At 43.0% G+C, this 13,899-nt stretch overlaps 1 protein-coding gene and 1 non-coding gene across 3 annotated transcripts in view; both read right to left on the bottom strand.

Moving 5' to 3' along the window:
• The window catches only part of CNTNAP2 (contactin associated protein 2), a 2,269,257-nt gene that overhangs the window by 31,123 nt on the left and 2,224,235 nt on the right, over positions 1-13,899 (bottom strand). For both annotated transcript variants that reach the window (XM_054495308.2, XM_063667934.1), the window contains one exon: positions 6,408-6,647. In XM_054495308.2, coding sequence (XP_054351283.2) covers positions 6,408-6,647 — 240 coding nt within the window. The remainder of the gene's footprint in view (positions 1-6,407; positions 6,648-13,899) is intronic.
• LOC129041893 (small nucleolar RNA U3) lies at positions 1,418-1,632 on the bottom strand. The gene has a single exon (XR_008504003.1). It is a non-coding gene; the product is annotated as a small nucleolar RNA U3 (small nucleolar RNA).

The raw sequence follows: 13,899 nt of genomic DNA, 5'->3' as shown, positions 1-13,899 counted from the left end.
GTAAAATCCAAGTATTATTTATTTACTTATTTTCACAAAATTGGTTAAATTTCTTATTTAAATAAGTATATTGATAAAACTTTACATCCCTACTGAGTAATTCTATTGCCTGTCAAGGCACTAACCAGAAGCCTGTTCTGTCTTTATTATAAGGTGAAATACAATCATGGGAGAGGTGTTAAAGGCATGTCAGAACCAAATAGAGACTTTCTCTTTATAAAATCAGAAGGACTGAAAGACAAATGAACAGGAAATGACTTGCTTTGTATGTTACACGAGGCCATGTCTATTTGCTTCCCATAATGGTGACCCCCTATCTAGGCTACATGCTGCACTGCTCCAGAAGCCAGAGACTGCACTACAAATGACATCTGTTATAGTTGTGCAGTGCACAACCTGACCAACATAAATGTCCCTTATTTTAGAAAACACCGATAGAGCCCAAAGGACACTGGAAAGGTAACCAATAGTGTTATAGAAGTGTAACAGTAGTGTTACAGATGAGAAAAAGAATCTTATTACATAAAGCCAGCATACCTTAGAACCTGTTTTCTGTTTTTATCATTTAATATGATCTCAGACAGTAGAAAGATATGTATGGGAGCAGAAAGATCACAAGACCTGTGGGTAGATGTCTTCAATTCTAACACCAAGTTCCTGCAAAACAAACATCCTGGTATAGGTATGGATTGAGTAGCCCTGGTTTGCCAAGATCCCTTTAACACTAAGGCCATATGATTCCTTACTCTTCACAGCAAGGCACCTGCTGTATTTTCAGAAAAGCACAGCCCTCATTTTAAAGCAGCATCTTTTTCTATCTTTCAAAGTAGGTTAGCAGCCAATTCAAAACACTGAGTAATAATTTGACATCTTCCTCAAATTGAGGTTCCTTCCTGGGATGCAGCCCCTTCCATAAGGAGGTGCTTTTACTGGAGCCACCGAGTCCTGCCCCACACTGCAAATTTATTGTTCATTTGTTTGTTTGTTTCAAGTCTGCTTTCCAGTTGCAAATAGGCAGATCAGTTCTCCTCAAATTTAGGTAAAAACATCTCCTCTGAGTGAGCTTCCTTACAAAATGGCCAGAGAGCCCGGTCTCTTTGCAAGCTTGATGGTACAGCCTTTACTATTTATTTGTGATTTAACCACCTAAAGGCTTTATTGTTTTTCATAAACCATGTTTTGGGCAGTATTTGGGTATTCAGTTTTTTCTTTTGGTAACCTTATTTTGAAGCATTTACCAAAGGGACTCTTCTTTTATTTGGTGAGTGATTCTTGACCTTGGTCACACCTGGGGAGGGGTGTTTACATCACACACACCCATGTCCCTCCCATCCCCCCGAGGGTCTGATTTGATCCGTCAGGGGTTTAGTATTAGATTAGATATTAGGATTTTTCTTTTTAAAAAATAATCATGAAGACCCTTCAGATGGCTTCCTTTCCCTTTCGCTCTCCCAAAGGAAGAGAAGAGTGATCGTCAGTGGCAAAAGGCAGTTGCAGAGAAGCACCACCAAGAGCTGGCTTCATGCTCAGGAGTGAATGCTGAGCCGCCTCCTCGTGGTTTCCAGTGCTCCACATGTTCAGAGAAACTTCTCTGGTAAGAAACTATAGAAATGGTGCATGGAAGTGTTACTAGAAGGGTTCCTGATCCAGACCCCAAGACAGGGTTCTTGGATCTCATGCAAGATCCAAGAATTTAAGGCACATCCATAGAGTAAAGTGAAAGCAAGTTTATTAGTGTATTAGTTTGTTTTCACGCTGCTAATAAACACATACCTGAGACTGGGTAATTTATACAGGAAAGAGGTTTAATGGACTCACAGTTCCACACGGCTGGTGAGGCCTCACAATCATGGTGGAAGGCAAGGAGGAGCAAGTCACATCTTACATGGATGGCGGCAGGCAAAGAGAGCTTGTGCAGGGAAACTCCTCTTTATAAAACCATCAGATCTTGTGAGACTTATTCACTATCACAACAACAGCATGGAAAGACCTGCCCCCATGATTCAATTACCTCCCACAACACATGGGAATTCAAGATGAGATTTGGGTGGGGACACAGTCAAACTGTATCAATTAGGAAAGTAAAGGAATAAAAGAATAGCTACGCCATAGACAATTAGGAAAGTAAAGGAATAAAAGAATAGCTACGCCATACACAGAGCAGCCCCAAGGGCTGCTGGTTGCCCATTTTTATGATTATTTCTTGATTATATGCTAAACAAGGGGTGGATCATTCATGCCTCCCCTTTTTAGGCCCTATAGGGTAACTTCCTGACATTGCTATGGCATTTATAAGCTGTCTTGGTGCTGATGGGAGTGTAGGAGTGAGGATGACCAGAAGTCAATCTCATTGCCATCTTGGTTTTGATGGTTTTAGCTGGCTTCTTTACTGCAACCAGTTTTCAGTAGGTCTCAGCTTTATTTTACCCAGCCCCTATTCGAGATGGAGTTGCTCTGGTTCAGACACCTCTAACAGAAGTATAGTCTTGACATCAGGGTTTTAAAAAGCTCCCCAGGTAGTTTTAAAGTGCTTCCGAGATTGAGAAGCACTACACAAGATTAGAGCTTTTAAATTGCAGTGGTAAGTCACCTGGGAACCATGCTAAAAAACACGAACACTGATTCAGTCAGTATGGGGAGGGGCCTGAGATTCTGCATTTCTAAAAAAGCTTCCGATTCTGCATTTCTAAAAAAGCTTCCAGGAGACTCAATGCTGCTTGTTGAGGACCAAACTTCCAAGGCACCAGATGAGATAATCTACTTCCAAATGTCCTCTAGTCAAGCCATGACTCATGAGCTCTCACGTTATTTTCTTCCTGTCCTAACCCTACACAGACTCAAGTACCTCACTTTATTTACAGGTAGAAAGGCATTTTTGTGTATATACTGTTTTGTTTTTAAATATCTGATAGCAAGGGATCTTATTCTAGTCAAACATGAAATATTACCAGAAAAGTGCAAAAACCTGAAGTCCAAATTCGGAATGACGACCTTAGGCTCACGAAACCAGAGTGCAATTGCTGATGTGAGGGATGCACTTAGAACCCAAGCTGGTATGGAACTCATTTTAAACTGAAGCCACTGGGGATTTAATAGGTGCAGAAAGAAGCCTTCTTGGTGCTTCCTTTATCTGACAAAAAGCAGAGACTTCTGGAAAAATGAGGCTGCCATGCTTCCTTATGGGTGAGGCTTCCTGGAAAAATGAGGCTGCCATGCTTCCTTATGGGTGAGGCTTCCATACACTCTTACGGGTGGCTTTTACTCCCAGGAAGAAGATCAAGAAACCTGCCATAAGTCCTCTCTCCAGGGAAGTTTTATGGCCATGAATGAGATACAGAGAGATCACTCAGGCCGGCATGAACACGCATTATCACAAACTCTTTAGCTCTCATTTGTTCTTCTAGAAACCCATGTGTTCCTCCTATAGAGGCCTTTTCCCCCACCGCCTCTTTTCCCTACTAAGCTGGGCATATAAGTTTCTAGCTTTAACTACTTACTGAGTTTCTTCTTTTTGAAGCTCCTATATGCATATAAATAAGGTCCACCTGTTAATCTGTCTTTTATCAGCTTAATTTGCAGGCCCCCAGGAAAAGAACTTAAGAGGATAGAGGAAAAGTTTTTCCTCCCTGACACCAAGCAACCGGAGGCTGCTGTTAAGTAACCTTCCCTCATTTCTATGTCTGTCCTCTGTCCCTTCCAGCCCCTCAACCCACATTGTCTCTCATGTTCCTATTCACCTAAAAGAAAAAAGGAAAATCATATTATTTAAATAAACCTCTGCCTTATAGTTTGTAAACTGTTTTCTGTCGTTTTGTTTTGTTTTGAGACAGAGTCTTGCTCTTTCACCCAGGCTGGAGTGCAGTGGCATCATCTCAGCTCAATGCAACCTCTGCCTCGCAGGTTCAAGCGATTCTCCTGCCTCAGCCTCCTGAATAGCTGGGATTACAGGCACGTGCCACCATGCCCAGCTAATTTTTGTATTTTTAGTAGAGACGGGTTTTCACCATGTTGGTCAGGCTGGTCTCGAACTCCTGACCTCGTGATCCGCCCACCTCAGCCTCCCAAAATGCTGGGATTACAGATGTGAGCCACCGAGCCCGGTCAATTGTTTTCTGTCCTTGTAACTGGTATAATGACAATTGGATTAATACTTCACCTGCTGGACTCTGGGTAAGAACTCTCCAAGTATAAGTGGAAATTTTTCTGCAAATGGATCTCATATTACATAGCACAGGCCTACCGTAATATCAGAGTTACAGAATTTGGATTTGAACATCAAATACTAACAGGTATGTTCCCTATTGACATTTTCATAAATCAATCAAAAGAATCCTGTAATCCTAGCACTTTGGATTTTGGAAATACAAAATTTTGGAAATACAAAAATTAACTGGGCATGATGGCGGGTGCCTGTAATCCCAGCTACTCAGGAGGCTGAGGCAGGAGAATCGCTTAAACCCGGGAGGTGGAGGTTGCAATGGTGCCATTGTACTCCAGCCTGGGCAACTGGGTGAGACTCTGTCTCAAAAAAAAACAAAAAAAAAACCCGTCACACACAAAGCATGATTTTTTTAAAATAAAGGAACAAAAACTCTTTGGTCCCTACAGTCATATCTCACAGATCTTAACAAACAAGTTCCTAATTAAGTAATAATACATAAAACTCATATTGGCCCAAGGTAGGATGTAGATGTTTTAGAAACCAGTCTCTTGGCCCTGACTTAGACCACAGGTGCTCACAGCCTCAGGCAGTGGGTCCCTTTGACAGCGTTAGGACTCCTGCATTGCAAAGAAAGATCATTCATGGTATTTGTCTACTCGGGCATTTGGAGGAATTTATCTGAGAGATCTCCGTTCCTCTGTGGCCCTGACATGTCTTTTCTCCTCTTGTATTTTCACTCTTACTTTTCTTTTTTCAGCATTAGGAATGCTTTCCTTTGTTCAAGCCAGCCCGCTGTGTAATCTTAACAACATTCATAAAAGGGAATTCTTCATATGTGCCCTTAGCACACAGCGCCCCGTGTCAAGTTCTAGGAATCCATGTGTGAGGAACAAAGAGGATTGTTTCGTCTGTAAATGGGTTATTCTGACAACAGGGCAATTTTGGCTTCTCTCTAAGCTTCACAAAGCTTTGCAGCACAACCCTGGCAAGGAATCACAATGACAATAGCTGCACTGAAGTCACACACTCCATGTGCAGGGCTGGAACATGATTAAAGCAATCAAATGCACAAGGTGTAGAGAATGAACTGTTACAAATTACAAGTTTGCAGGGGGAGAGAACTTGGAAGTCTTTACTCAACGTTCAAGCATTATAGCAAATTGTGTCTAATATAATAATAACCATGATTATTAATATTATTGTAGCTAAACTTTAACACTTGCTACATGCTTGTGATAAAACACGTCAGATTTAAACACATCACTTTAAATAGAATTCCATGAGTTAGGTCTTATCTCCATTTAGGAAATGGGGAAACTGAGGAATGAGGTTATGAAAACTGCCCAAGGTTAATCTGCTGGTGAGAGGCAGTGATACTGCTGGAATCCAGGCCTCCTAGCTGTTGCTTCCTGCCTCATCTTCCTGTTTTTAGCATCAGCAACATCACATGTTGCCTGGAGACCCATTGAATGTTGGATTTGGAGGTCACTTAGAGGTTACACTCCCCTCCCCTTCTTCACCTTATGGGTGAAAAAGCAGAGGCTTGGGCAGGTCACTTGAGTTGCCCAAGGCCAATTTAGGTGGAGCTAGGAGTATGACCTAAGTCTCCTGAGATACAGCTTAATAGGCTGTCTGCCACCCAGGGTTATGTGTATACTCTTTTCATCCAATTAATTTTTCAGCCAACAGCTACATCCTTTCATTTGAGCCCTGTGCTTTCAAATTACATGTCTTATCACTCAAAGAAGTGGGACTAAATCCACAGAGTTTTGCAAGCTTAAAGGCACCTCTTAAAGATCTGGAAGCCACCAGTATTATTCATATAAATACAGAGCCAGGAGATGGATCTCTATATTGCTTTAGGTAAATCTTTTCTTAAATTAAAACACAGACTATGTTACAGCAAGTCATTGAGAGTCAAAAGAGGCAAAAGTGAGACAGTGAATTGATCAAATCACCCAGAGTCATGGCACAGACATCAGTTTAGGCAAGTCATCATTTAACCTAATTGAAGAGTTAGTAGTTCCTACCTTCTTTAACTTCAACTTATTTATTTCTGGCCCTGAGTATTTCAGATGTGCTAAGTGCTGCCCTGAGAACTCCATACTCACAATGTTCCTTTGCCCTTTCTTAATCCTCCAATGACATTACCAGTGAGGTTCTGTTATTAAATCCATTCCATAGTCCCAAGAGACTGAGGTTTAAAGAAATGAAGCAACCTGCCTGAGGTTGCTGGAGACTTTACCTGAATCCAGGTGATCCAGGTGCCAGGGGTCGGTGGCGGACGACATGGGGGAGAGGGTCAGCGGCGAGGCCCCGCAGTTGGACTCCACCAGCTCGCCCTGGATATGGACGTGAGCTGAGGCGTTTGTCTGCCTCAAGGCGGCCTTGAGAGGGGCGATCTGGTTGAACTGGACTCTGGAGAGGCAACCAGTGAATCCTGGGGTGTTGTATTTGTGAATCTCTTGGTCAATTTTCCCTGTTTCTAAAAGAAAAAAGGAAATGAAAATGTTATTTGACTCACCATAGTCCAGCTGTACAACATAGCTGTCTTTACAACATAGCTGTCTTTGAATGCTTGTGTCCAAAGCTTACATTTAGGTTTCAGTTTAAGATGTTACATTGTTTTAGATGAAATATTAATGAGTCGATAAGATTTAGGGCTGCAGACTTGACTTTAAAGGAACCTTATGTTAACAGAGAATATGGTAGGGTGAAAATAAGACTATATGTGATAAAATACATTTCTCAGTACCTTCTGGCTACTTCAGATGCTGCTGAAACTCAAAACAGGGCCTTCGTTCTGACTGATTTTTCTCCTTATCTTTTCTGATGCTTCCCTGACTCTTAAGACAAATTGAACAAAGCAGCCCTGCTCTGCCCTCCTGGCAAAATTTGGTTCTGTTTAATATCTCTTACTTATTTTCTTCTTCAGAATTCTTTAAAAAAAAAAAAAAAAAAAAAAGAACAAGAATTCTAGTAGCCTGTACGTGAACATCTCCTTTCTTCAAAATCCAATCCCCTTGGAATTCTGAGATTTACGGAATCCCCGCTAGTGTCTGATGGAGGTTTTGGCAGTCAGGAAACCTTCCCAACCCAATCACAAACATACATATACTTTGATGAATCTCACCATCTCCCCGCCACCTGTAGGCTCAACATCTTCCCAAACTCAGCTCAGAGGTGAGACTGAGTAGAGGCATTTCCAAGGTACCAAGTGCAATGTACCCACACATTGTTATACCAGTTAAATCAATGGCCCTCTGTCCCAAGTTTTAGAAACTAACAGAAACAAATGTTGAAAGAGTCCTTAAATGCTTAAGAGCCCTTAGCTAGTGGACCAGGCGGACTGACTTCAGAGCCTTTTAACCACTACTGGGAACTGTGTGAGAAAGACAATTCTAGCGGCAGCGTCGCAATTGCTCTGAGCAACTGCTGCATCAACCCCTCATGTCCCTGCCGACTCCCTGGGCTCTCACGAAGATTCTTTTGCCCCAGGGCTGAGGCAGGGTGCTGCGGGGGACATGGATAAAGTGCCTTGTTCTTCTCCAGCATCTTTCTACGCTTGCTTGCCCTTTGCTGAAGCCGTTCTGTTATCTATCATGAACCAGTGTTAGTTTTGTCTCCTCTTTTAGAGAGCTGGGTAGAAAACTTCTGACTCCGGCTCCATTTCATAGGGTCCCTGACAGTTTTCCCAACTTTGAGGAGGGCAGGTTTCCCCTATGACACCACAGAAAATCAATTGTTTCAAAGCCGTATCTATCTGCGGGGTCTCAATTTAACATGGAGTCCACACTTCTTAAACAGCTGTCTTCCCCTTGGTATCTCCTTCTGAGGTGGCCTCCAGGGAGGGAGCCTGGGGCATGGGGTTCCGATGGTGGAGCAGGGAGAGAAATCACGGGTGGCAGCAGAGGCTCCCAGGCCCAGGCCTATAGGGCTGTGAGCACTGGCAGAGGCATCCACTGAGCAGCCAGAAGCTGGGGCTGGATGGCAGGAATGAGCCCTGGCAAATGGCCTGCTCTCACTTTTCCATTCTCTTTGGGCCTCTTTCACTCTCTTCTTTAGCTTTTCTCCTTTCTGTGCCTTCTCCCTACTGGGGAAAATTCCCAGGGTTTCAACTGTTGTTTCTTTCCTGTAAGGCAGCAGGGTCACAAAAAGGAGGATTCTGATGCCCTGGAGAACAGAACCAGTATTTCCAAAACTGGAGTGTGTTCCACATCTAGTTGATGTGCCTCTTTCCTAGAGACCCTTGGCTGGGACCAATTCCCCTGGGGGCGGGGGGGGGGGGCGGGGGGTGGCAATGTGCAGTAAGTAGATGCTCTGGAGTTTGCAGGACCTGATGGTTCCAACTCAGGGCCATGTGATAATAATATTCATACAATGGTAGAGAAAGGTGGCACAGAAAATCTAGGCAGAAAGGGGTGGGTCCCTGTCAAACCCTTACTCTCAAGCCAGAAACTGCAGCCCAAAGTGAGAGCTTACATCCCTGTTTTCTGGCTCAAATGTTACCTTTTCCAAAACCACCCATGGCCCTGCCCCCCCACATCCTGTGCCTATAAAAACCCCATACTCAGCTGGCAGAGAGAAGAGAAGCAGCTGGACGTTGGTGACTATGGTTAGACGTTGGAGAGAAGCGGCTTGACTTCAGAGGGACAGCTTGACACGTAACATCAGAGAAGAATCTGGCCAGAGATGGCTGGACTTCAGGAGAAGATTACCTTCCCTCTCCATCCCCTTTTCAACTTCCCTTCCTGCTGAGAGCCACTTTCATCGGCAATAAAAATCCCCTACATTTGTCATCCTTCAATTTGTGTGACATCATTTCTCCTGGATGCGGGACAAGAGCTCGGGTGCTGCTAGTGTGGCTACAAAAGGCTGTCACACTTGCCCTGTGTCCTCACTGGCAGAAAGCAGCCACCTCAAGTGAAAAGGTAGAGGGACCACTGAGCTATTGAAACTTAGGCCATCTGGGGACAGCAGAACTAAAAGCACTGTAACATGCCCTCTGGGACTTCAGGGGTTGCAGGCACCACCCCTAGATGCTGCCACGGAGCCTGCACAGAGTTCACTCCTGTTGGCACTCAAAAGCGCTCACCCTGGCTCTTGCACCCACTCACCCGCGTGCTTCCCCCTGCAAGGGGTGGAGCACAGTGGGTCCAAGTGAGTGGAGTGTGCTCCTGGCAGTACCTAAGTGGCTGGCTGGTTCCAGCATTCATGCACTCCAGTTGCTGCCTCATTCGTGTGCATGCTTCCTCCCATGAAGAGTTGAAAGCTGTGGGCTGGGTAATTGAGGGCACCCCTGTTGCAAGTCCCACAAAGGGGTCAGGGAAATATCATGCTTCAATATTAGAGCACAGACCAAGGGCAGTACATGATGGCGGGCACTGTGCTTAGTACTTATTATGCAGTACCCCATTAAGTCTCCTGGCAACCCTCTGAGCTAAATAGGATTGCCCCCCAAGTGACAGATGAGGAAAACGAGGCTTAGAGAAGTTAAGGCTTTGCCAATGAATAAACATTTATGTTTCATATAAAAAAAAAGAGAAGTCAAATATTTTGCATTAGTCTCAATTTCTCTTTGAAAAATAGACTATATTGTTTTATATTCATGTAGACTTTTGATATTTCTAGTCGGGGACCCCATAGAAATGGTAGAGTGAGGTTTTTAGAAAAAATGTAAATGGTTGTTAAAACTGCTTTGAGATTGTGTTTCATTAGAGGCTGAGCCAACAATTTGATTTTCAAAAGTGTGGTGAACTGATGTCAAATCTTCATTAGCATCATTTAAAGCACCAGAAAGTTACAGAAATGCCTGTCTGGAATAAGATTCCATATTTCTTAAGACCATCTACAAATGACAGTATAGCTGTCACTTTTTTGAATTTATTACAAGTAAAGTATGTTACTCTATAATTGATTAGACTGGTCTCTTCTGAAATCAAATATTAAAATATCATTTACTGTAAGAAACAACGTTCTGCCTGGAGGTGTCTTGGGTAAGGTGTTATTTGTGGGGGAAACTTGCTTTAAAAATGCAAATTTTAGAAATGCAGTACAATCACTTTAAAATTAGATTCTCAAGTGGCAATCAGTACGTTAATGTCTTATATTCATAACGATATGGATTACAGAAAATAGTTCACTTAAAACACTGACACAATTCCGGGTAACACGTTAAAATGAAATGCTCATGACAGTCCTTTTAAGGAAATGCAGCAACTCCATTTGCGATGCATTAGCACACTTTCCCGCTCCTTGTTCAGTTACTGAATGCCAAGTGAGAGGCTGGAGTGTTGTGAGAAATGAAAGAGAAAAGGGCACCTGAAATTGGAAATCATCATTCTCAGTAAACTATCGCAAGGACAGAAAACCAAACACCGCATGTTCTCACTCATAGGTGGGAATTGAAAAATGAGAACACATGGACACAGGAAGGGGAACATCACATTCCGGGGACTGTTGTGGAGTGGAGGGAGAGGGGGAATAGTATTAGGAGATATACCTAATGCTAAATGATGAGTTAATGGGTGCAGCACACCAACATGGCACATGTATACATATGTAACTAACCTGCACATTGTGCGCATGTACCCTAAAACTTAGAGTATAATAAAAAAAAATCACTAACAGACACCTACATTTATGTTAACTTTAAAAAAAGAAAGAAAGAAAGAAAAGGGCACCTGAGCAAGAAACACAGGAAGAATAAAGCCAGCTCCACAGAGGACAGAGCTATGCTTGGGGCCTCGTGTACATGCTCGAGCTCCTTTTCAGCAATTGGATAAGCATTTATTTATTTGGACAGGGATTTATTTATTTATTATTTATGAGACAGGGTCTTACTCTGTCATCCAGGCTGGAGTGCAAGGCACAATCTCAGCTCACTGCAGCCTCAACCTCCTGGGCTCAAGCAATCCTCCCACCTCAGCCTCTTGAGTAGCTGGAACCACACTCGTGTGCTACCATGCCTGACTAATTTTTTTTTAGTATTTTTTTGTAGAGGCGGGGGTTTTGTCATGTTACCTAGGTTGGTCCCAAACTCCTAGGCTCAAGCGATCCACCCACCTCAGCCTCCCAGAGTGCTGGGATTACAGGCATGAGCCACTGTGCCCAGCCTGGATAAGCATTTAGATGTGACTTCTCCAAGGAGATTTCTTATTTTCCTTTGACATTATTTAAATGCACCTATATCTTCTTCTTGTGTATTCCATGGGATCTATTCACCAGACGATTTTTGTTAGGTTTTATATCTTTTAGTTTTCTATCAATATTCCTTTTTGGGGAGGGGTATGTGATATTATGAGATACAAAGAATCACTGTCAACTTCATTTTCTACCTTTTATGAAACAGGCAGAAGATTTTAGGGCATCAGTGAGACTTAATTTAAGACTCTTGATAAGTATCTACTGTGTGCTCCCCACTGTGCTAGGGATTGTGGAAGTCACCCTTCATAGAATCTGTGGGGTCAACACAGATGGCCAAACCTGGTTCCAGCCCTAACACAGCATACTGTTGCTCTGCAGAGACCGTAGTACAACTGGCCCAAAGCATTGCCCACCATTCTGTTCCTTCCCTCTGTTCTGGGGTGAAGTATGTCGCACTGGTGGCACTGGGGGGGTCTTTAGCTAATTCACAGACTGGGAGCTAAATAACATCCAGTCTTATTCCTTCCCCGATTCCCTTTCAATTCCTCAAGAGTCTCAGGCTGGCTCAGTGTGGGGCTGGACTCTCTTTATTATGGTGCCAATACTTGCTATTTTCCCTTTTTAACAAAGAGAGGTCAGACCTGGATGCTTCGGTGGGCAACAGTGCTGAGTTTCATTATATTTTTATATTATGTATTTTTAGCACCACCGTATCGTGACAGCAAGCGGTACTGGCATTTCATTTCATGGTAGTATTGCAAAATTTCTCTTTAACGTAAACTTTTTAACATAAATTTATTTACGTAAAAATAGTGAGTCCGTTTAAAGGAAAATGTTAAGTAAACAACAGTAAAGGAGGCCACTAGAAATGGTAAAAATGTCATCAGAAATGGCAAAAATCGTGACATTGGTCCTCAAATGACTCTTGTTTGGGGAACACTGTTGTGGAGGAGTTTGACGTCTCTCTAAGCCCCTGGATGTTCTGCCTTAGAGCCTCTGTTCCACTCAGGTGTAATCCACCCTTTCCCCTCACACTTAGTACCAGTCACTATCCATCACTTTAGAACACCAGAGACCCCCGCTCAGTAGGGCTTCCTCCTGGATCCTGCTCCCGGCTCTACCTAACTGGACCAGGTGTGTTCCTGCTTTCTTCGGATGGGCCAGAGGCCCACAATTGTGCCTTTCCTAGAATTAAAGTTTTCTTGACAGCTGGGACTAAATGTCACTTCTCTTTGTGTTCCCCCAAAATAATGCCTTGGACAAAGTAACCACCAGTGACTGTAGGAATGAATATACAGATGCTTTTCAACTTATAATGGGGTTACCTCCCCATACACCCATTGTAAGGTGGAAATATTGTAAATCAAAAATGCATTAAATACACGTAACCTACTGAACATCAGAGCATAGCCCAGCCTACCTTAAACATACTCAGAACACTTACATTAGTCTACAGTTCAGTAAAGTCATCTAACACAACACCTGTTTTATAATAAAGTGTTGAAAGTGGAAAACAGAATGGTTGCATGGGTATTCAAAGTATGGTTTCTACTGAATGCATATCACCTTTGAACCATGGCAAAGTTGAAAACTTCTAAGTGGAACCATAAGTCAGGGACTGTCTGTGACTGAAACCATCTATTCAGCAGTCTGTCATTCACAGTTTGGTGTGTGGGAGGGGATCAAGTACTATGGAAATTAGAACAATCATAGTGAGTTAGCTATAGTCAAAGTTTGTTTTTCAGCTTCATAGGGTAAACAGGTGCAGAACATAACCAGGAAAGAGGGGGCGGAGGTCTTCAGTGTATTCAGGAATTCAGCAGTGTATTCAGAACCAGTACATCATTATATGTTATTTCTAGCAGTACTATTACCTGAAAATCTGTCCGTCTCATTAAAAATGGACTTGTCTTTCAAAACGTTGTTGTATTGTTCTAAAACTGACACCCAGAGGAACTGATAAATTTCTCTTCTATGAAGGAAGGCAGGACTTAACACTGAACACCCATTGCTATACAAACCCTCCACAGGCCTCACATGTAGAACAGTGGTTCGACGGTACCTCGTGGAATAAGTAGAAAGTCAGTTTGAAATCACTGCCTGGGTGAAGTTTTAAATACTCCTTGGAAAATCAGACTGAAGTACAATAGGTGAGTGGTCACCTGAAGTACACTTGAAAACATGGCCAGGCACTGCCGGGCCAGCACCTGAAGCTCCCAGTGGCTCCCAGTGTCAGGGCTGGGCATCTGGGCCTCTTGGAGAGAGAGAAATAGAATTTGTATTGGTCGGGTAGGATTCCGTTTTTCCATTCTAGTCCCATTTGGCCGTAGTTGAATGAACGGGAGTCTAAATGGTTAGTGGAATAAATCAATGGGAAGTAACCATAACAACAACAAAAAGCCAAGAGCATTCATCTAAAAAAAGCAACATAAAATCAGATAAGCCTCATTCCTCAGTTCGAACGTGATCAAATGGTAAACATCAGGCAGGGTATGGAAATGTTGGCATCTAGGTTCCCTGTCAGCTCCTGCTCTAACAGACTGCAGTTTTTGATCAGCGATGTCTTGCTGATCAGCTGCCTTTCCAAAGAT

The sequence above is a fragment of the Pongo pygmaeus genome, chromosome 6 (genome assembly GCF_028885625.2).
Source record: "Pongo pygmaeus isolate AG05252 chromosome 6, NHGRI_mPonPyg2-v2.0_pri, whole genome shotgun sequence".
NCBI classification, from domain to species: Eukaryota; Metazoa; Chordata; class Mammalia; order Primates; family Hominidae; genus Pongo; species Pongo pygmaeus.
The sequence above is the reverse complement of the archived record's forward strand: the minus strand, read 5'-3'. Positions and strand labels throughout refer to the sequence as shown.